This window comes from Garra rufa, chromosome 7 (genome assembly GCF_049309525.1).
Source record: "Garra rufa chromosome 7, GarRuf1.0, whole genome shotgun sequence".
NCBI classification, from domain to species: domain Eukaryota; kingdom Metazoa; phylum Chordata; class Actinopteri; order Cypriniformes; family Cyprinidae; genus Garra; species Garra rufa.
The window spans coordinates 34,953,828-34,976,540 of NC_133367.1; the positions used below are offsets into that span (position 1 = coordinate 34,953,828).

The window sequence follows — 22,713 nt, forward strand, 5'->3', positions numbered from 1 at the left end:
ACTATTTGAAAATCTGGAATCTGAGGGTGCAAAAAAAAAAAAAAAAAAATCGAAATATTGAGAAAATCGCCTTTAAAGTTGTCTAAATGAAGTTCTTAGCAATGCATATTACTAATCAAAATTTAAGTTTTGATATATTTACGGTAGGAAATTTACTTAATATCCTAAAGATTTTTGGCATAAAAGAAAAATTGACCATTTTGACCCATACAATGCATTTTTGGCTATTGCTGCAAATATAACCGTGCTACTTAAAGACTGGTTTTGTGGTCCAGGGTCACACTTGTGTCTGAGGAATGTTCTTTAGGAAACGCTGAACCGAAATCTGTTTATTTTACAAACAGAAAGACCAATGGGACAGTCTAAAAATAGAAACCATTCTAGAAAAGAACTTTGAAGGCAAATCAAGAATAGGCAGCATTTTGTAAACAATGTGGGAAATGTGTGAGCATCATGGGATTATTTCCCAGCATTCTCATGTGGAGAGCCAGAGTTAATTGTGTAAGATTGTTTTTTAAGTCCCAGATGAAATGAAGCATGAATGCTAATGAATGCAGGCTTTGTGTCTATCTGTTCAGACTGCAGCAGGCCCCGGTAAAAAAAAAGGGATGCAGCGTACGTGTTATAACATCTTTTTTTTGTGCAAACACTTTTCCAAATTAATCTTGTGCGCTGGATTCTTTGGGTTAGGCACAAAAACTTAATGTTTTGCTGTTTCGGGGATGTGGCCTGGGTCTTTAAGGACCCCAAACTGTCAAAGTTGAATGAAGTTAGGGGGCCACTGGGGCGATGAGGTAGCGGTGTTTCTATGGAAACAAATCCACATAGTCACATGGCTTCATACTAATGAATATTCTCACCACCTCTTTCCAGACCGAGCAGTTTGTTGGTTACTTTTGGCCTATGTCATCGACAGCATGAGCCTAACGGGGATCGATCTGTCTCTTAATGAGACGGCCTTGAAACCTAATGAAACAGAAATACAAGCTGCTCTCTATGGTGGGTAAACTATGTACAATGTGTAATTTTAAACAGTATATTTGACTGTTTTGTCATTTAAAACCAAGCAGATGTGCATATGCTATCTATTTTTTTTTTCTCACACAGAAGTCAAGGTGTTCAACATCACCCTTTCTGCAGTAGCTTTGTGCGTCCTAACAGTGTCAGTAATCATCAGCTGCATCTCATACCGAAGACACAGAAGGTGAGTAAACAGATCTGCAAAAAAGTGCTGGACACTCACAGATAAAGTGTGTATAAATGTCCTTGCATTAAAAAAAAATCTTTGGTAAATTGGAATGAATTGCCAATAAAACAGCACTTTTTTTTTTTAAACAAAATATTCCAATTCAAATGTTTCAATTTTAAAACCATAGATTTGTTCAAACTAAAAACAAGTATTTTTGAAATGAAACAAAAGTGAAAGTAAATCCAAATGCATTTTTATAGCCACGGAGCCCCTAAGGAGATGTGGTGATGGAAAAACATGAGATGGGAAGAAAAATTATATTTTAATTTCTGTCACAAAAGTAGTGTTCTTCTGAAAAACGATGCTAGGAAAAAGTCCTCCTGCCTCATTATTTTCATCACAAAAATTTTGCAAGTGAATGCAAAGTTTCTCAAGGGAACGCAGTAAGATTTGTGATAGACTTGAAATGTACTTTACATCCGAAAAGTCTTCAGAATAACAGACAGATTTCACTTACAAATGTATTAAAATGTTTTGTTTTTTTTATGTCACCTCATATTATTGTCTGAATCCACAGTTTATTGAGGGAATGCAAAAAGTTTGTGAGCATATGCAAAAGCATTAGCGAAAATTGCGAGAGAATGAAAATGCAAAACTTCTGTGAGCAAAGTTTCTCAGGAAATCACTGTACTTTTGAGTAGGAATGCAGTTTCCCAGAGAAATGCAAAACTTTCTCAAATGTACGCAAAGATTTTCATTAAAAACTTTTGCAAATGTACAAAGTTTCCCAGGGAAATGCAACACTTCTGTAAGAGAACTCAAACATTTTCAGTGAAACTCAATAGTTTTGTGAGCGAATGCAAAGTTTATTGGAAGAACATGACACTTTTGTGAAAGAATGCAAGAAAGTTTATTAAGGAAATGCAAAAATGCAAACATTTCTAGGGAAAGTCAAAACTTTGAGCGAATGCGCCATTTCTTGGAGAAGAAAGAATTTATTAGGGAAATGCAAAACTTTTGTGAGCAAATGCCAAGATTTTTTTTTAGGGAAGCGCAGAACATTTGTGAGCAAATACCAAGATTCTTGGAGGAATTTAATACTTTTGGGGGTGAGTGCGAAATTTATCGGAGGAACATAATACTTTTGCCAAAGAATGCAATGCTTATTAGGAAAACGCAAAACTTCAGTGAGCAAATGCCAACATTTTTAGGGAAATGCATAACTTCCAATTCTTGGAATAAGTCAAGACTTTTGCAACCGAATGCAAAGTTTTCTCAGAAAAAAAGCAATACTTTTGTGAGTTTATTAAGTTTATTAAGGAAAAGCAAAACTTTTGCAAGCAAATGGCAAGTTTTTTTAAGGAATAAAATAAAAGATTCTTGGAGGAAGTCAAAACAATTTTTTTTTCGAAAGAAAGCAAAGCTTATTAGGGGGGCGCAAAACTTTAATGAGCAAATGGCAAGATTTTATGGAAAATCAAAACTTTTGTGAGCAAATGCCAACATTTTTAGGGAAAAGCAAAACTTTTTCTGAGCAAATGTAAAGTTTCTTGGAGGAATTCAATACCTTTATGAGCGAATACAATTTTTTGGAGGAACATAGTTTTGCAAAAGAACGCAAAGTTTATTAAGGAAACTCAAATGTTTTGCATGAAAATGCAAACAATTTTTGGAGAAAAAATGCAAAACTTTTGTGAACAAATGACAAGGTCCTTGGAGGAATTCAATACTTTTGCGAGTGTGTACAAACTTTTTTTGAGGAATATAATACTTTTTCAAAAGAATGCAAAGCTTATTAGGGAAACTTAAAACTTCTGCAAGCAAATGCAAAGATTTTTAGAGAAATGCAAAACCTTTGTAAGCAAATGCTAATATTTTTTGGGAAAAGTAAATCTTTTGCAAACGTGTGAAAAATGTGTGCGATCAAATGGCAAAATATTTAAGGAAATGCTAAACTTTTGCAAGCAAATGCCAAGATTCTTGGGAGAGTTTAATAATTTTACGAGAGAATGCAAAGTTTCTCAGAGGAACATAATACTTTTGCAAAATAATGCAAAGTTTATTAGGGAAATGTGAAACTTGCGAGCAGATGCCAAGATTTTTAGTGAAAAGCCAAACTTTTGAGAGCAAATGCCAAGATTTGCGAGAAAACAGTTTCATACAGAAAAAGGCAATACTTTTGTGAGCAAATGCAAAGTTTGTAAGGAAAACGCAATACTTTTGCAAAAGAACTAAAATGCTTTGAGTGCAATTTAAAAGTTTCTTGAGAAGTTGCAAAAGCATTGAAAAATTATTTTTCTTCCCATCACCATATCCCTATTGGGCTCCATCTTTTTTGGTCAAGACCTTCTTATAGAATCCTATATAGTGTCCAGTATTTGTAACAGTACATACCTTTGTGTCACAGGAAGTGTAATCGGGCACGTGTCTATGAGAGCGCCGTGTCCTCCGAGGTTCCCGAAGAGCCAGTGGGTGTCATGTGTGTGAAGAAAACCCATAGTTTCCGTAACCCGCTTGCCCTGTTCAGAAAACAGGAGGGGCCGAAGGACAACTCGCGCATCCACTACATCTACACCAACCCTCTGCCTGTGGGACACGAGGAGGACAGGATACCCCCTCACACGGTGTCCGTACACACTCCACTCACGCTGCAAGACTACGCCAACGACCCCAAGAGCGGCATCATCCTGGCCCCGCCCATTTTTTACATGCAGCTTTAGAAAGGCTGTATTTAAGGACCAGTTTGCTCACCGTCACATCATCCCAAACCTGTATGAGACTCTCTTACGTAGAACACAAAAAGAGACATTTAGCAGAATGATCACACTGCTCTTTTTCTTACAATGTAAATGAATGGTTGTTTAAGACAAAGGCTGTGTATGTTTTTCCACACAGTTTAATTGGCTCATAAAACAGCTGATTAAAGCGTGCTTTACAAAAGAAGCAGAAAGTGAATTATATCCACCAGAAAAGCAGATAGAGACTTAGACTGAGAGAGAACGACGGGGGAAAAAAAATCACTGGCGATCGTTACGACGATGGCAAAAAATGTAGTCAACAATAGTTTTAGACAGTTGTCTGAGTTTCTCGGATCAGCCAATCCAGAGCTTCCTTCCTGCCTTGCCGCTCGAGCTCCGCCCCAACCGTCTCCCGGCATTTCTTGTGGTAGTCATTCACCCAATCACGCTGCAGGATGACAAGCATTTAATATTACAGCAATCCAAAAAAAATGCTGTAGCCATTTAGAGATTTAAAGGGTTTATGCACTGAAATGTGAATTGTCACACGAGTTTACTTTTGTTTTTACACATATGCTGATAGAATCTGATGTAAATTACCTTATCGTAATGATGTAAATATTTTTATTGCATGTAGCCAGATTTTTATTACTGCTTGCACATGTGTTTTGAATTTGTTTTCAGGTGGCAACACTGACCCTGGCCTGTTGTCTCACAGTCAAAAACAGGTCTTTAGACACCTTTAATCATTTTTACATCAGTTATTAGAATTTTTTTTTAAATAAACACTTTGTAAACACAATGTTTGTGGCTTTTTTCCAGTTAAAAATGGCCTATAAACTGCCTAATAGCTTAAAACACAGCACACTGTCAGTATGCTAATTGAGGGCATTTATACAACACTATGTTTTTTAGCGAAAAAGAGAAAACTATATGCACTTTGGCTGTTCATTTACACAACAATGCTATTTTGGGGACTTGAAGATGCACCATTTTGAAAACGAGTTTCTCTTATTATCTCCATGTGAAATTAAAAAAACTGCAAATTGGCATGGCATAAATAATACTGCATTTTTAGTCGCTTTTTTTTTTAGAAACTTTACAAAAATGCAAAGGAAAATGTTTTAGTATATTGCTGTTGTGTAAACATACCCTCACTATGACTAAACTAAACTAAATTATATTTATATAAGAAAAAAAATTCTGGATAAAGTAGTCGGTCATCGCAACCATCTGTCGGCCTGCTCTTACCTCTTTCTGTGTGAGCAGGTCTGTGTTGATCATCTTCAGCTGGATAGGGACCAAAGTGAGGGGTTCAAACGTCAGACTACCTCTGTTTCTGTAGTTATACTGAAATTAAGGGAATAAAGGGAAAAGCAAATATATCACACTTTAGACTTCTCAAAACATTAAAACAGTAAAAGAATAGTTCACCCAAAAATGAAAATTTGATGTTTATCTGCTTACCCAGAGGGCATTTAAGATGTAGGTGACTTGGTTTCTTCAGTAGAACACACACAAAGATTTTTAACTCAAGCCGTTGCAGTCATATAATATCGATGAGACCCACGGCTTTGAGAGTCAAAAAAAACATACACAGACAAAACCAAATTAAACCCTGCAGCTTGTGACAATACATTGAGGTCTTAACAAAAATACAAAATAGAAAGTGGCTATAAGAAAAGAGCTAAAGCATTGAAAATCCCCATTCCCACCATCAGGGCAATAATTAAGAAGTTCCAATCAACGAAAGATGTTACAAATCTGCCTAGAAGAGGATGTGTGTCTGTCTATATCATCCTAAGAGTTTAAGTGGCCAAAGACTCTCCAAGGATCACAGTATTGCAGAAAATTGTTGAGTCTTGAGGTCAGAAAGCCTAAAATAAATGATCAAACAGCCCCTACATCACCACATGTTGTTCCAGAGGGTTCCAAGAAAAATCCTCCTGGCTCACCCAAAAACAAACTCCAGCATATTCACTTCTCAGCCATGATTGGAACTTCAAACAGGACTGGCTTCTATGGTCAGATGAAACTAAAAATGAGCTTTTTGGCAGCTAACCCTCCAGATGGTTTTGGTGCAGACAGGGATAAAAAAAAAAAAGTACCCCATGCCCACGGTTAAAAATACTGCTGGGTCTTTAATGTTGTGGACCTATTTTTCTGCCGGAGGTCCTGAACATCTTGTTTAGAGACATGGCTTCATGGATTCTATGAAATACCAGCAGATAAAAAAATCAAAACCTGACTGCCTCTGTTAGAAATCTTATAATGGGACATGGTTGCATCTTCCAGCAGGACAATGATCCAAAACATACATCAAAATCAACACAAAATTGTGTCACTGAGCACAGAATGAAGCTTCTACCATGGCCGTCCCAGTTCCCTGACCTGAACCCTGTAGAAACTGAAGAGAAGAAGCACCAACATGAAGCTGGGAATAAAGAGATTCTGGAGAATCTAGAGAGATTCTGTTTGAAGGAATGGTCTCTGATCTCTTGTCAGGTGTTCTCCAAACTCATTAGACATTGTTGGAGAAAACTCAGAGCTGCTATCTTGGAAAAAGGATGTTGCAATAATTGGGTGCCAATAATAGTGGCCAACGTGAACTAGAGAAAAACATTTATTTCATAATGAGATTTCACCCCCAGGTTCTATTGTTTTACTTCAATGACAGGTTAGAATTTAGTGCATTTTTCAAATGAAAGATCAAAAGAATAAATTATGCAGATTTATTTTCACATCCACCTTTGCTCATATTTATCAAGGGTGCCAATTTTAGTGGAGGGCACTCTATACAACAGATCGCTTCTGCGTATGCGTCTACTATGCCAGAGCACGCTTCACGCACCGTGAACACGCTCAGGACAGTTAGAGATTGCGGTGGATCAGAGGTTAAAAATGATATAAATACTGTTCAGTTTCTTGCACAGACCAATTATTTTGTGTGTTAAGACCTGAATGTATCGTGACAATCCTCAGGGTTTAATGTGGTTTTGTCTGTGTATGTTTTTTGACTCTCAAAGCCGTGGGTCCCATTGACTGCCATTATATGACTGACAGACTGCAACGGTTTGAGTTAAAAATCTTAGTTTGTGTTCTACTGAAGGAACAAAGTCACCTGCATCTTGGATTTGATGCAGTAGCTACCTTAGTTTTGGCGGGAATGACCAGGACAACGTTTTCAATCCGAATGCCAAAAGATCCATCTTCATAATATCCAGGCTCTGGAGACAAAAACATCTACATGACTCAAATTTACCTCAAAAGTAAATTACAATGAATGATTTAAAGATGTAACTTAATTATTAAAGAGCGAATGCATTTCTGTACCGTCGCTGACAATCATTCCGGCCTCCAGAGGTTCGTCTGCAAACGTTTTGTAGCTGATGCCACAGGGACCCTCGTGCACGTTAAGGAAACATCCGACGCCGTGGCCGGTACCGTGAAGATAGTCCAACCCAGAGTCCCAGAGAGCAGCACGAGCAAACGAGTCCAACAGGTGACCTGCACACGAGAGCACAGACCATTCAGACAAAACATTTCTTTCAACCTCACTGGTAAAACTACTTCAGGTGTTTGATTTTAAGGAACGTACCTTTGGTTCCATTAGGAAAAACTGCAGCACTAACAGCGATATGTCCCTTTAGGACATACGTGAAGCATTCCTGTGGAGATGAGAGCGTGGAAGGTCAGAACTATTAGCGTTATGAGTAAACCAATAGTTTTCAGACTGTCAAGTAGGAAGAGTTTGATCTTTGAGTTAAAAATGGAAATGACAAATCCAAATCTTTGAGATTATTTACCTTCTCATAATCAGAAGGAGTGCCAAAGTGGACCGTACGGGTCACATCTGTAGTTCCATCTCTGAATGCCAAAGATAAAAAAAAATTACATTTCATAGTAGATTATTTGTAATTTTGTATTTTACCTCAGACGGAAAATGTATTCTTTTATTTTTCTGGTATGCATTAAACAAAAAGTGAGAGTAAAGGCTTTTTATAAAAAATTAGATTTCAAATAAATGCTTTCATCAAAAAATAAATAAATTAATAAAAAAAATTATGCTTTCCACAAAAAAAATATATATATATATAAAAAACTTCTTGTGCATCAAATCATCATATTAGAATAATTTCTGAACGATCATGTGACACTAAATACTGAAGTAGTGATGCTGAAAATTCAGCTTTGCATCACAGGAATAAATTACACTTTAAAATATATTAAATATAAAACAGGTATTTTAAATAGTAATAATATTTTACATGGTTACCATTTTTACTGCATAAAAGACTACTTTCAAAAACACAAAAAACTTAAAAACCTTGTTTTTTCATATTTTTTTTTACACATATCAACATTTTTTTCTTTCTTTTTCTTTTTCTTTTTTTTACAATAAATAGTATATACATACATATGTCAGAATTACAGTGTATATATATATATATATATATATATATATATATATATATATATATATATACATACATACATACATATATATATATATTCTGCTCACCAAGCCTGCATTTATTTAATCCAATCTACAGCAAAATCAGTAATATTGTGAATTATTTTTACTATTTAAAATAACTGTTTTATTTGAATATATTTTAAAACGGCATTTATTCCTGTGATCAAAGCTACATTTTCAGCAACATTATAGTCTTCAGTGACACATGATTCTTCAGAAATCATTCAATAATATTAAATATCAATATTTAAAACAGTAATTTTATTTCAGGATTCGTTGATAAATAGAAAGCTCCAAAGATCAACATTTATCTGAAATAAAAAGCTTTTGCAACATTATACACTATACTATAAGTGTACTCAAGTATTTGAGTATAATTTTTTTTTATCAAAAGTGATGAAAAAAGACATTTATAATGTTAAAAAACATTTCGTTTTAGATAAATGTTGTTCTTCTGAACTTTGTATTCATCAAAGAAACCTGGAAAAACTACTCAGTTTTTTTCAACATAGTAATAAATGTTTTTTGAGCAGCAAATCAGCATCCTAGAATGATTTCTGAAGGATCATGTGACACCAAAGATTGGAGTAATGATGCTACAAATTCAGCTTTGAAATCACAGGAATAAATTATATTTTGAAATATATTCAAATAAAAAACAGTTATTAAACAGTTATTTTAAATACTTTGGATCAAATAAACAGGCTTGGTGAGCAGAAGAGAAAACTCTTGACTGGTAGTGTACATTTACAATTACATGTAATCTCAAGTTGACTGTGATTTCCTTTGAGCTGTGTTTTGTACTTACAAGTACTGAGCTCCGGAGTCAATAAGATAAACTTCATTAAGAGAAAGAGTCCTGTTAGTTTCTGGGAGAGGCCTACAAAGCAAGACAGAAAAAGATGCTTAAACAAAAATGTAATTAAATGTCCATAAATACTGGATTGTCAGAACAGCTCACCTGTAATGTATTATAGCCCCATTTGGTCCCACACTAGAGATGGTTGGAAAACTCAGCCCAACAAAGTCTTTCTGTTGACTAGATAAAAATAAAAGATTTTCTGCTTCAGTGTCTGCATTTCCACAGATCACCAGTAAGTGGCGCCACAATCTCATTTAAGACAAAAACAGCAAATAAACGCAGCTTTTTGAATTCACTGCCAATCATGACATTAGTATTATAATGTATATTTATGTGTGTGGATAAATTATTATTTGATTGTTTTTGCAGGTCAAACGCAGCATGTTTGACTCACCTACGCAATTCTTCTGCTTTATCTGCCGCTGATATCTCTGTAACCGTACCTTTGGGAATCTATACATATGACAAATACAAGCTCTTATATTTTCTCTATTCATTCTTGCCATGAAGGTGTGGAAGCATTAGAAAAGTCTTCCTAAATATATCTCCAGTGAATAAAGTAGCAGAAATTGTACACAATGATACCTCTTTTTCCAGCCAAGCAAAAAGTTCACACAGCGCCACTGCGTCTTTAATCTGTGATACAAATAGTGTGATTAATAAAGCAAAAACATTTAAGATTTCTCAAATATCTCTAGCCACGAGGACTTACGTGTGCCATTTTCATGCCTTGGATCTCTGTGGGGTTCTTGACGGCTTTAGCCAGACATAAGGGTGTGTATGGGATTGCAGATCTGTGGGCCTGGACAGTTACAAATCTTTAATCAATAACATTTATTCGTATTGAACCACTTTGGATGGAAAAGTCAAATATCAAGACCTCTTGAAAGAATACACTATAAAAAGTTTTCACCAGTTTCAACTTAAAAAATTAAGTTTAGCAGCTGCCTTAAAATTTTAAGTTAAATCAACTCAAGTCATTTTAACTCACACGTTAAATCAACTCATTTTTATTAGTTAAAGTTAAAATGACTTAGTTTATGACGTAGTTTTAAGCTGATTTAACAAAGTTAAGCTGCTGAACTTAGGTTTTTAAGTTGAATCTGGTGAAACTTTTTACAGTGTAGTTCAACCAAAAATGAAACCTTGCTGAAAATTAACTCTCACAAGCCATCCAACATGTAGATGAGTTTGCTTCTTCATCAGAACAGATTTGGAGAAATTCAGCATTACTTGCTCACCAAAGGATCCTCTGCAGTGAATGGGTGCCGTCAGAATGAGAGTCCAAACAGCCGACAAAAACATCACAGTAATCCAGTCCATCAATTAACATCTAATGATGTGAAAAGCTGCATGTTTGTAATTCATCACGACTTTTTTGTAACTTCAAACTTTGACTAAAATATGAGTTCTCCAGTGAAATATGCACAGATCAAGCATTTTTTTTTTACAAAATAAAAGAGTCCAAAACTGTTCTTGACAAAGATGCTGGTTGGTTTTGATGTGAGAGGACAACAGGAGATAGACTTTTCACCTGGATTATGGACTCATATTTTGATCAGAAGAAGGTTCAAAGAATTTTTTTTCTTACAAACATGCAATTTTTCACTTCATGAGATGGACTGAAGTGGTGTGGATTACTTGTGGATTACTGTGATGTGTTTATCAGCTGTTTGGATTCTCATTCTGACGGCATCCATTTACTGCACAGGATCCATTGGTGAGCAAGTGATGTAATGCCATATTTGTTCCCATGAGACAAATTCATCTACATCCTGGATAGTCTGAGGCGGAGTAGATTCTTGATCATTTACTCACGACCATGTCATCCAAGATGTTCATGTCTTTCCTTCTTCAGTCGCAAAGAAATTATTTTTTTTGAGGAAAACATTCCAGGATTTTTCTCTTCAATGGTGCTCAACAGATTGAAGGTTAAAAATGCAATTTCAGTGCAGCTTCAAAGGGCTCTGCACTCTAAAAATAAAGGTGATGCCATAGAAGAACCATTTTTGGTTCCACAAAGAACCATCTTTTTCTTATCTTTTTATAATCTGAAGAACTTTCTTTCACCACAAAGAACCTTTTGTGAAAGAGAAAGGTTCTTCAGATGTTGAAGGTTCTTAATGGAACCATTTAGACAAAAACACTCTTCTATGGAATTGCGAAGCACCTTTATTTTTAAGAGTGTACACAATCCCAGCCAATGAATAAGGGTCTTATCTAGCGAAACGATCAGTCGCAAAGAAATTACGTTTTTTGAGGAAAACATTCCCGGATTTTTCTCTTCAATGGTGCTCAACGAATTGAAGGTTAAAACTGTAGATTCAGTGCAGCTTCAAAGGGCTCTACACTCTCTATAAATAAAGGTGCTTTAAAAGGCTATTCGCAGTGATGCCATGAACCATTTTTGGTTCCACAAAGAACCATTTAGTCAAAGGATCTTTAAAGAACCATCTCTTTCTTACCTTTTTATAATCTGAAGAACCATCTTTCGCCACAAAGAACCTTTTGTAAAACAGAAAGGTTCTTCAGATGGAACCATTTAGTCAAAAAGGTTCTTCTATGGCATTGTGAAGCACCTTTATTTGGGATTGTGCACACAATCCCAGCCAAGGAATAAGAAATTAAGTTTTTTGAGAAAAACATTCCAGGATTTTTCTCCATATCGTGGACTTGGTGCTCAATGGATTAAAGGTTAAAAATGCAGCTTCAAAGGGCTCTAAACGATCCCAGCTGAGAAATAAGGGTCTTATCAATCGAAACGATCAGTCATTTTCTTAAAAAACTAAATATTCATACACTTTTTAACCACAAATGCCTATCTTGTCCAGCTCTGTGATGCGCATGCATACTCTATGCACTATGCTTCAAGACAGTTAGGGTATGTCGAAAAACTCCCATCTCATTTTCTCCTACAACTTCAAAATCATCCTACATCACTGAAGAAGTTCCAACAAACAAATATAAATTTTACAAAGATAACGATTTTAAAGTTGGAGAAGAAAATGAGATGGGAGTTTTTCGACATACCCTAACTGTCTTGAAGCATAGTGCTTAGAAGATGCATGTGCATCGCAGAGCTGGACAAGATGAGCATTTGTGGTTAAAAATTAAGAAAATGACCAATCCTTTCGATAAGATAAGACCCTTATCATTTAGAGCCCTTTGAAGCTGCACTGAAACCTTCAATCTATTCAATACATTGAGCACCATTGAAGTCTATTATATGGAGAAAAATCCTGGAATGTTTTCCTCAAAAAAAGTAATTTCTCTACAACTGAAGAAAGAAAGATATGAACATCTTAAATGACATGGGGGTGAGTAAATTATCAGGAATTTTTTATTTTGGAAGTGGAGTAATCCTTTAAAGGAGTAGTTCACTTTCAGAACAAAAATTTACAGATAATGTACTCACCCCCTTGTCATCCAAGATATTCGTGTCTTTCTTTCTTCAGTCGTAAAGAATGTTTTCTGAGGAAAACATTTCAGGATTTCTCTCCATATAATGGACTTCTATGGTGCCCCCGAGTTTGAACTTCCAAAATGCAGCTTTAAATGCTTCAAAGGGCTCTAAATGAACCCAGCCAAGGAAGAAGGTCTTATCTAGCGAAACGATCGGTTATTCTCTAAAAACATTTACAATTTATATATTTTTTAATCTCTAAACAGAGTACACACAGACGAGCATTTGAGGTTAAAATGTATATACATTGAAATTTTCCCCCGGCTGTGATGGTTTAGAGCCCTTTGAAGCTGCATTTTGGAAGTTCAAACTCGGGGGCACCATAGAAGTCCATTATATGGAGAGAAATCCTGAAGTGTTTTACTCAAAAAAAAAAAATTATTTCTTTACGACTGAAGAAATAAAGACATGAACATCTTGGATGACAAGGGGGTGAGTACATTATCTGTAAATTTTTGTTCTGAAAGTGAACTAGTCCTTTAAGGTAGGCACAAGTTGCATTGCGACCATACAAGATATGAAGCATTCAAAAACCATTTAGATTTTTTAATATGACAATCTGAATAAAACTCTGCAGAAAATAACATCAGTAAAAAAACACAAACTCACTTTAGGTATGACTTGTGTAAGAGCGCAACTGGCTTTGTCACAAATCCACATCTTGTCTTTGGGCGCCAACGCCGCACAAACTGCCTCCAGCTCTGTGTACACAGACTCATACGGAAAACACTGTATGGTCAGCCCTGCTTTGCTCGGACTGTCCAGTTCCAAATGCTCCCGGACTGCAGGGTCCAACAGACGTTTACTGTCTACAAACAATCTAAACATATGGAGAGCTATGAGTATATGTCCTTACTTGAAATCTGGAAATTTTCAGTATAAAGTAAAGAACCAGGAAAGCTGTTTTACTTTATGTTGCTAATGCCAATGATCGCGTAGGTGAAGAACACGGGGTTGTACTCAATATCTGACCCACGCAGGTTAAAAAGCCCTGGAGAGAGAAAGTGAGATTACATACTTTCAATATTTCATAAATAGCTTATGCATTAAAAATAATGTGAATAATATGTAACAGTGTAATATTGTGAAATATTATTACAGTTTTAAATAAGTGTTTATTTAAATTCTATTTAAACATATTTTCAAATGTTTCAGCATCATTACTGAATTTACTTAAATTTCTTCTCGCAAATATGGCAAAACAAGCTTGCCCTCACGCAATCATGTCCATAATTATCAACATCTGACACAAGAGCTCTTTAACGGGGGTTAATAAGAAAGTGGAGAGGGGAACAAGGGCTGCTTCGTGATCTGACCACTAAAAACAAACACACATACAAAGCGTGCCGTATGGTGATACGTACATGCAATCTCATCTAGAGCTGTGACCACAAACCAGGAAATCTTCCTTTCTGCCATTTTTCCTCTGAGAGCTGTAATTTTATCTTGCCAGGTGAGACCTACATGAAAAAGCAACAAATCAGTTTCTTGTGTAAATGCTTTATGGCTGATCCTTAGGTTTCAGAACATGTTTTTATGCTGTATATCATCTATGAGATGTGCTAACCGGTGTATTTGAGGCCCAGGGTGATGAGTTTGGTGCTGGGTCGAGCTGGCCGATCTTCCCAGATGGCGTCAATGAGATTGTCCTGCACCGCAACCAAAGAGTGACCAGCACTGCTCAAAGCCTTAGACATGTTTTTCCACTGGTCTGAAAAACACAATCACAGACACATGATGCACCTCCATGACGTTTAATAATTGAAGTAAATAAGAGTTCTCTCATTGCAAAAACCTTGCAACGACACACCTATAATACGATAAGGTCTTTTTGTTGAATTCCTCACCTGCAGCAATTATCCAAGGATCAACTCCCACTTTGGAGTTTTCGGGGAGAATGCTGATCAGCCAGTCCTCCTGAGATGGTGTTTCCTTCAGTCCTGGCATTACAAATGTCATAATCATTTTCGGATTGCTTCACTGAAGCCATTTAGTTCAGCATCAAATTCTGGAATATACTCTAATGAATGTTTTGCAGTGGCTTATGAAAAGCAGCACGTTGGCCGACATGCTGTCACGGTTATGTAATAGCAAAGTGATGATAAAAGTAATGACCTAGCAACTGCATGTCATAAAACTATGCTAACATCCACTGTACCCATTTTCATTAGAGTCCAGTTATTGTCCATCTGTTGGCTGGCCTGCAGGAAGTACCGCCCATCTGTCCATAAAGCAGCATGCTGTTCTGTCACAATAGCAGTACCTGAAACAAGCATATTTAGACATCAATGAGCCTTCGTTTATAAGGTGGAATGTTTACACATCACAGTCTATATATTTGTAAATCACTGATTAAATGTTTAAAAGGTTGAAAGTTAAAAAATTACAGGCAATGTATTTACAAATCACAGGCTTGACATATAGTTATACAAGTTATACATATATATCACAGACTGTTGACTGTTTATAAATCACAGGTTGTATGTTTATAAATGACAGATTTCGTTTATATTTCTAAATCAAAAGTTGAATGTTTATATTTCTATTATAATCAGGTTGTTGAGTGTTTATATTTATAAAGTAATTATAAATCAAAGGCTGTATGTTTGTAAAGCACAAATGAATTGTTTATATTTATAAATCAGATTGAATGTTTATTAATCACATGCTGAATGTGTATAAAGCACAACTTAATTGTTTATATTATTAACAAATCACAGATTGAATGTTTATAAAATTGAATGTTGAATGTTTATAAATCACCAGTTGAATGTTTATATTTACAAAATTAAGTGAAATGTTAATAAATCACATGTTGAATGTTTATAAATCATGTTGAATGTTTATATTTATAAATCACATGTTAAATATTTATAAATTAACGGTTGGATGTTTATATTTTGAATCACACGTTGGATGTTTATAAATCACAGGTTGAATGTTTTTTATTTATAAATCACATGTTAAATACTTATAAATGAACGGTTGAATGTTTATATTTTGAATCACAAGTTGAATGTTTATAAATCACAGGTTGAATGTTTTTATTTATAAATCACCAGTTGAATGTTTATAAATCACCTTTTGAATGTTTAAAAATCACATGTTGAATGTTTATAAATCACTGGTTGAATGTTTATATTTATAAATCACATGTTAAATATTTATAAATTAACGGTTGAATGTTTGTTTTGAATCACAAGTTGAATGTTTATAAATCACAGGTTGAATGTTTTTATTTATAAATCACCAGTTGAATGTGTATAAATCACATGTTGAATGTTTATAAATCAACGTTGAATGTTTGTATTAATAAATCACCAGTTGAATGTTTATAAATCACAGGTTGCATGTTTTTATTTAAACAGGCTGAATATTTGTAAGGTTGAATGTTTATAAATCTAGGCTGTATGATTAAAAGGCTAAGTGTTTGTTAATTACAGGCTGTATATTTAAAATAACAGGCTGTACATTTATAAAGCAGTCTGTATGTTTATAAAATCACAGGCTGTATATATAAAAATCTGTACATTTTCTAGAACCACATGCAGTAAGTTTAGAGTACATTATACAATGTTCTACTATTCTTATTAATCAACTAGTATAAAATTGTTTTAAATTATTTTGATTAGTCATCAAATATGAAGGAAGACGGGTTATGTTTCATGCCTTTGAATGAGTCTTTGTTCCACATGGGCCTCCAGTTAAAAACATCTGGTCACACCACTGAGCTGAAAATCATGTATGTGCTCTCTCATAGTCATAAGATATGAACATTAAAAACCCAGTTTTACTTCCCCCATTCTTTATGTGAATGATACTGTAGTGGGGTGAACCACATTGCCTTGTAGAGAACTATCAAGTTTTCTTTTTTTTTAATCTGGTACTATACTGTTTGCTTTTGATCTATTTCAATTTGAGTAACATTTGTCTTGCTATGAATTTCATTGTTCCTGTGCGTGTGTTCAGCTTTAATGTTTCCATAACTCTATAGTTGATAAACCTCTACTATGACTAAGTATTAAATTAAGGTATTAAATTATACTAGTTATATTGCAATTATATCAAAGTGAATCTTTTGAAGTTAGAGCCGAATCTGCACGCACCTGCAGAGCCATTGAATCCGCTGATGAACTCACGACGGCAGTCACAGGGTGCGATGTATTCACTCTGCAGAATGGACAGAAGCAGCAAGAAAAAGAGAGAGATAAAGGGAAAAGGTGAGATCAGCTCTGTCAGCAATCAGTCCTAATTACTGCTAATTTAACAAGCCAGCAGAATGAAGGAAAACACTTGGCAGGAGGTCACACACAGACACACACACACACACACACACACACACACACACACACAGACACAGACACACACAGACACACAGACACACACAGACACACAGACACACAATTACACTGCAGCAGCTGAAGAAAATGATGTAATTTTTTGGTTCTAGGGTGCTGAATGTTTATAAAGTTAAATGTTTATCACAGGCTATATTTTTAAATAATAGGCTCCGTGTTTTACAGGTGGAATGTTTACAAATCACATTCAGTATTTTTTTTCAAATCTCAGTCTGTATCTTTATAAATCAGGTTAAATGCTTATAAAAAAACATGCTTTATGTTTACAAATCACAGGCTATATAAATCACACTGCATGTTTATAAGGTGGAATGTTTATAAATCACATTCAGTATTTTTTTTTACAAATCACAGTCTGTATGCTTATAAATAACATGATATATGTTTATAAATCACAGGTTCAATGTTTAAAAATCACAGGCTACATAAATCACACTGCACATTTTTAAGGTAGAATTTTTTCAAATCACAGTCTGTATGTTTATAAATCAGGTTGAATGTTTAGAAATAACATGCTGTATGTTTATAAATCACAGGCTACATAAATCACACTGCATGTTTATAAGGTAGAATGTTTAGAAATCACAGTCAGATTTTTTTTTTTACAAATCACAGTCTGTATGCTTATAAATAACATGCTATATGTTTATAAATCACAGGTTCAGTGTTTACAAATCACAGGCTAAATAAATCACACTGCATGTTTATAAGGTGGAATGTTTATAAATCACATTCTGTATTTTTTTTTACAAATCACAGTCTGTATGCTTGTAAATAACATGCAGTATGTTTATAAATCACAGGTTCAATGTTTAAAAATCACAGGCTACATAAATCACACTGCATGTTTATAAGGTGGAATGTTTATAAATCACATTCTGTATTTTTTTTTTTACAAATCACAGTCTGTATGCTTATAAATAACATGCAGTATGTTTATAAATCACAGGTTCAATGTTTAAAAATCACAGGCTACATAAATCACACTGCATGTTTATAAGGTGGAATGTTTATAAATCACATTCTGTATTTTTTTTTTTTACAAATCACAGTCTGTATGCTTATAAATAACATGCAGTATGTTTATAAATCACAGGTTCAATGTTTAAAAATCACAGGCTACATAAATCACACTGCACGTTTTTAAGGTAGAATTTTTTCAAATCACAGTCTGTATGTTTATAAATCAGGTTGAATGTTTAGAAATAACATGCTGTATGTTTATAAATCACAGGCTATATCAATCACACTCTGCATGTTTATAAGGTGGAATGTGTAGAAATCACAGTCAGGTTTTTTCTCAAATCACATTCTGTGTGTTTAGAAATCAGGCTGAATGTTTAAAGATTGAATGGTTATAAATAACAGGCTGCGTGGTTATAAATCACATATTGAATGATTATAAATCACAGGCTTATAAATCCCACTCTGTATGTTTATAAGGTGGAATGTGTAGAAACCACTTACGTATTTTTATAAATCAGTTTCAATGCTTACAAATCACAGGCTATGTTTAAAATGTAATGTTTTAATGTTTATAAATGCACAGACCAAATAATTATAAATCACAGACTGTACATTTATGAAACATTATCATTTATGCTTATTCATCCCAGGTTGTATGTTTATAACCTTACATGGTTATACATTACAAGCTGTATATTTAGAAATCACAGGCTGTATTTTTACAAAACACAGTCTGTATGTGTTTAAATCACAGGCTCTGTGTTTATAAGGTAACATGTTTATTATTACATGCTCTATATTTATAAGCTGTAATGTTTATAAATCACAGGCTATGTTTATAATCTTGCAAGCTTATTCATCCCAGGTTGTATGTTAATAACCTTACAACTTTAAATATCACAAGCTGCATATTTAGAAATCGCAGGCTGTATATTAACAAAACACAGTCTGAATGTGTCTAAATCACAGGCTCTGTGTTTATAAGGTTCAGATCACAGCTCAAAGAGTTTTAGAGCAGGTTTTAATGTATTTGAGACATCACCTGGTGTGCATCTCCTGATGGGATGATGTAGGCTTGAATGGGCTCTGTGATATACTTGCTGTTCTTCATGGCCTGCCGGAGCTGCCTGAGCAACTCCACAGTGATCTTTGGGGACATAGCGCCTGTTGAAAGAAAAACAAACGTCAGCGGTAAAACTTACACTAGTAATTTGCACAAAATGTAATTTACTGTCATGTAAAAAAAAAAAAAAAAAAAACATCAGAAATTTGCAAATATAATCTATATCTAATCTAATTCTTAATTTTCAGACCTGCCATTTTAAGAAACTTAAGCAACATAAAATCAATTACCCAGTCGATCAACATGAAATCACAAGTTACTAAAGCATTCACAGAACAGACATCGACATGTTTCTGACTGCACAAGCGTGTGTATTAGTGCAAAAAAGGCTTTTGTGAACATAAAGAATTACCTGTAGCCATTTTCTCCCTGTGAACCTGAGATCTTACTGGTAACGTGGAGCTCAAAGTTGGAAAGATATTGGATGAGATTGTTAACCTGTACCTTGCACAGACAGGTGCATAAAGCGACTATCCCATAGTTAAAGATTTACTGTCTACGTCTACTTGTCCTGTGATCATGCAACCATTTACATCAAACATTAAATCTTCTCTTTCAAAGATACCATTTTCTGTTGTTCTCAAAGACTAAAGAAATCAAATTAGTTGATAAATTAATATTCTGATCAAGTTAACACTTTTTCTATGAGAGACTATATTATAATTATTATGACTTCACAGTAGTAATACAAAAAATCCTAGTAGCTATTTATTTTGCCAGAATACATGGTCACTATAAAGTTTTTTGTAAGGATTCCAGGAAACTCAAGTCACAGCTATTATAAATACCTCATTATAATTTAATGTTATTTATATTTATGGATACTATTTTAACCTGGAAAATGTTAAAAAAAAACTGTGGTGTCTTTTATTCATTCACAAATAAGCCCTGTTCTCAAAAGCTACGGAATCTCCAGGCAAATGTTACATCATCCAATCACATCATTGGAATTATCATACCGCGAGCTGATTGGATAAAGGAGCTTCACAGCTCAACAATGTAAACAGTGTATATTTAAACAGTCAGTTTTTAAGCATTAACTTCGACGGAAGACCCGCAGTGTACAAAGACATAACAACGCATCAAATAAACTTAAATTAAACCCAAATAAAACTTTGTTAGAATTTATTTTTTTTATTATGTTTTGTCTGTGGTAGGTGTGGCAGTCTCGCGTACCATTCATCCAAATACAATGCTTTCAAAAACACTACTGATACTAATCCCCAAACATACTTGTTTTTATTTATTTTTTACTTATGTTATTGCATACTCTATTTTATCAAAGGTTAGAGATTGTGTGATCCGAGCCGACGCTTCTTCGTGTATCAAAACACACGCATGTTATGCAAGCAACAATAACAATAACACTCGTCTTGGTCTCACGCTTCACAATCCACTGCTGTTTTCTGAGCATGGAGCACATATAGTGAACGACTGACATCAAACAATTCACCAGTTACCTTACAGAAGCGAGTCTTGAGATGTAAACTATTAGTAAAACTCTGCTATTCCCTGTGTTAGTGTGCAAAGGAAGCTGCCATTACAGTGGTGACGTGTGCGCCCATGTGACAGACTGCCTCTTCCAGTCACATGGCGCGTATGGCGACTCGCCCACTTCTATTCAATGAACTGTTTTGATTGACAGCATGATTTAATAAACGAAAGTCTTTTATTTTACATCCTGTAATTACATTGCAGGATATACAGTATCACTCCCCGAGGCTGCATTTGTTTAGTCACAAATATAGTAACAATTTTATGAAATATTACTACAAATTAAAAAAGCTAATTTAATTTTGAAATGAATATATTTTAACATTTTAAGCACCATTACTCCTTCAGTGCCACATTATCCTTCAGAAATCATTCTAATATGCTGATTTGCTGCTCATGAAACATTATTATCAACTAGTAGCCTGCTATTTTCAGTAAATCACCTGCCAAACACACAAAAAAAAAACACACATTGTTAGTAAGATGTAAGATTTCATTTCACAGGCTCATGTAACAAATCATAGAGTCGTGTTGCATGAAAACAATAGTTGTATTGTATTGACATGGATTGCATCATACAAAATTCACACTGAATAGAAATAAATCAAAATCACAGGGAAGGAGTAGCCTATAATACAGTATTAAATTAGGCTTTTAAGCAATTTACACCAAGTACATGTCCCATTAATCCCATTAAAAACAGAGCAGCAAGACCCAGACGATTGTGAAACATGATCATATCATTTTCTTTTAAGGATATGCATGTGTAACATGATGAAATGAGGAATGTTCTTTAACGTTTTGATTGCAATAATGACAGTTTGACCTATTCTTAAGTTGGGCCGAAGTGAAGGCAGTGCTGTGATATCAGAAGGTCCATCTAGTGCCTCAGGAGCCAGAGCAGACAGACTGAAGCTGTCATGACGGACAGTAACATCCTACAGGGGACCAGCATCATGCCTGTGTTTCCAGCTGAGGAAGAAAGACATTCCAGGTGATAAAGTGTAAAACACTTGGTAATCATGTAAACGTGGGTAAACACAGAGTTCAGGCTTACTTGGAGTGCACGTCTTTGATTCTTTGAAAACACCCATCTTGTCACTTGTCTTCACTAAGCTCAGCTTCTCTTGGCTCAATTCCCCTGGAAAACAAGTTGTTAGAATAACAGTGTAAAATTGAAAAACGAAAACCTTGTACTCAGAGGAAACAGCATGTATATATCTTATATGTACTTAGCTACTGAGCTATGCTTTGATACAACCTTCCAACTTTCTCTTTTAAAAAAAAAATGTGTTTTTATAACTTGGACTGTGTAATATAATTCTAACTTTATCTTTAAATGCTTTCTAGATGTTTTTAACATTTCAAAACACATTCTCATGTTAAACCTCAATTTGTAGTCATTTTAACTATCAAATACATTGAATCAAATCAATGAATTACTGTATTAAAACAACCACAACAGACTGTGAGTATGTTATTGTTTATAAAGCTTCTATTCGAGAGTCACATTCAAGTATTTTGTTATATCATTGAAACACAAAACCTTACAGTGGTGAAATCTGACAGTGACAGTGTTGACAAATTTGCCATTTCTTTCACAAAACAAATAGAGTTCACGTAGTAGTTCATGTTTTTTTGTTGATGCTAAAGGCATAAGGAAACCTGCTTCAGTCAAGAGAATTTTAAGTGTTGCTTTTGATATAACAAGGTCTTTTTCATCATTAAAAAACATTTTTATCCATTTTCTAGCATATGAATGAATAAACCCTTCTCTGTGGACACACTGTTTTAGACTCGTACTACGGTGGCCGACAGAGGCCAACGCGCTGCAAACAAGAAAACACATGCAAACAGAAAAAACGACAACAAATTAAGAAAACATCTTCATCCGTTTGACAACACAGGCGCTGCAAATCCTCGCAACGCAAACACAAATACGGAAACGCGCTGCAAATTCTCACAACACAACCAAACTCAGTAACGTGCTGCGAACACACGAAGGCGCTGCAAACTAACAAACGCGCTGCATATAGATCTGTC

The 22,713-nt window shown here is 34.8% G+C and overlaps 2 protein-coding genes across 3 annotated transcripts; one reads left to right on the forward strand and one right to left on the reverse strand.

Moving 5' to 3' along the window:
* Positions 1-747: 747 nt before the first annotated feature.
* LOC141338431 (uncharacterized) lies at positions 748-3,920 on the forward strand. The gene is made up of 3 exons (XM_073843976.1): positions 748-999; positions 1,108-1,204; positions 3,597-3,920. The coding sequence occupies exons 1-3, from the start codon at positions 765-767 to the stop codon at positions 3,907-3,909; spliced, it is 645 nt and encodes a 214-aa protein (XP_073700077.1). The 5' UTR covers positions 748-764; the 3' UTR covers positions 3,910-3,920.
* A 147-nt stretch (positions 3,921-4,067) lies between these two features.
* xpnpep1 (X-prolyl aminopeptidase (aminopeptidase P) 1, soluble) lies at positions 4,068-20,740 on the reverse strand. 2 transcript variants are annotated; one of them, XM_073843975.1, is made up of 20 exons: positions 20,637-20,740; positions 19,096-19,217; positions 16,836-16,899; positions 14,888-14,992; positions 14,577-14,669; positions 14,297-14,440; positions 14,094-14,189; positions 13,639-13,720; positions 13,339-13,549; positions 9,979-10,068; positions 9,852-9,902; positions 9,661-9,719; positions 9,366-9,443; positions 9,213-9,284; positions 7,734-7,794; positions 7,526-7,595; positions 7,261-7,434; positions 7,078-7,154; positions 5,179-5,277; positions 4,068-4,375 (listed from the first exon to the last, which is right to left on the reverse strand). In XM_073843975.1, exons 2-20 carry the CDS (start codon positions 19,210-19,212, stop codon positions 4,256-4,258), a joined length of 1,863 nt encoding a protein of 620 aa, XP_073700076.1. In that variant the 5' UTR covers positions 19,213-19,217; positions 20,637-20,740; the 3' UTR covers positions 4,068-4,255. The 2 variants fall into 2 exon arrangements, with proteins under 2 accessions (XP_073700076.1, XP_073700075.1); XM_073843974.1 differs by lacking the exon at positions 20,637-20,740 and adding an exon at positions 19,529-20,011.
* Positions 20,741-22,713: the final 1,973 nt, after the last annotated feature.

Coding starts and splice junctions, on each gene's coding strand:
- LOC141338431 (XM_073843976.1), top strand. CDS start 765: ATGAAGTTAGGGGGCCACTGGGGCGATGAGGTAGCGGTGTTTCTATGG. Junction 1,000..1,107: donor AATACAAGCTGCTCTCTATG/GTGGGTAAACTA, acceptor TTTCTCACACAG/AAGTCAAGGTGTTCAACATC. Junction 1,205..3,596: donor TCATACCGAAGACACAGAAG/GTGAGTAAACAG, acceptor TTTGTGTCACAG/GAAGTGTAATCGGGCACGTG.
- xpnpep1 (XM_073843974.1), bottom strand. Junction 10,069..13,338: donor TTACACAAGTCATACCTAAA/GTGAGTTTGTGT, acceptor GTAACTGTCCAG/GCCCACAGATCTGCAATCCC. Junction 9,903..9,978: donor AAGGCATGAAAATGGCACAC/GTAAGTCCTCGT, acceptor TTTGTATCACAG/ATTAAAGACGCAGTGGCGCT.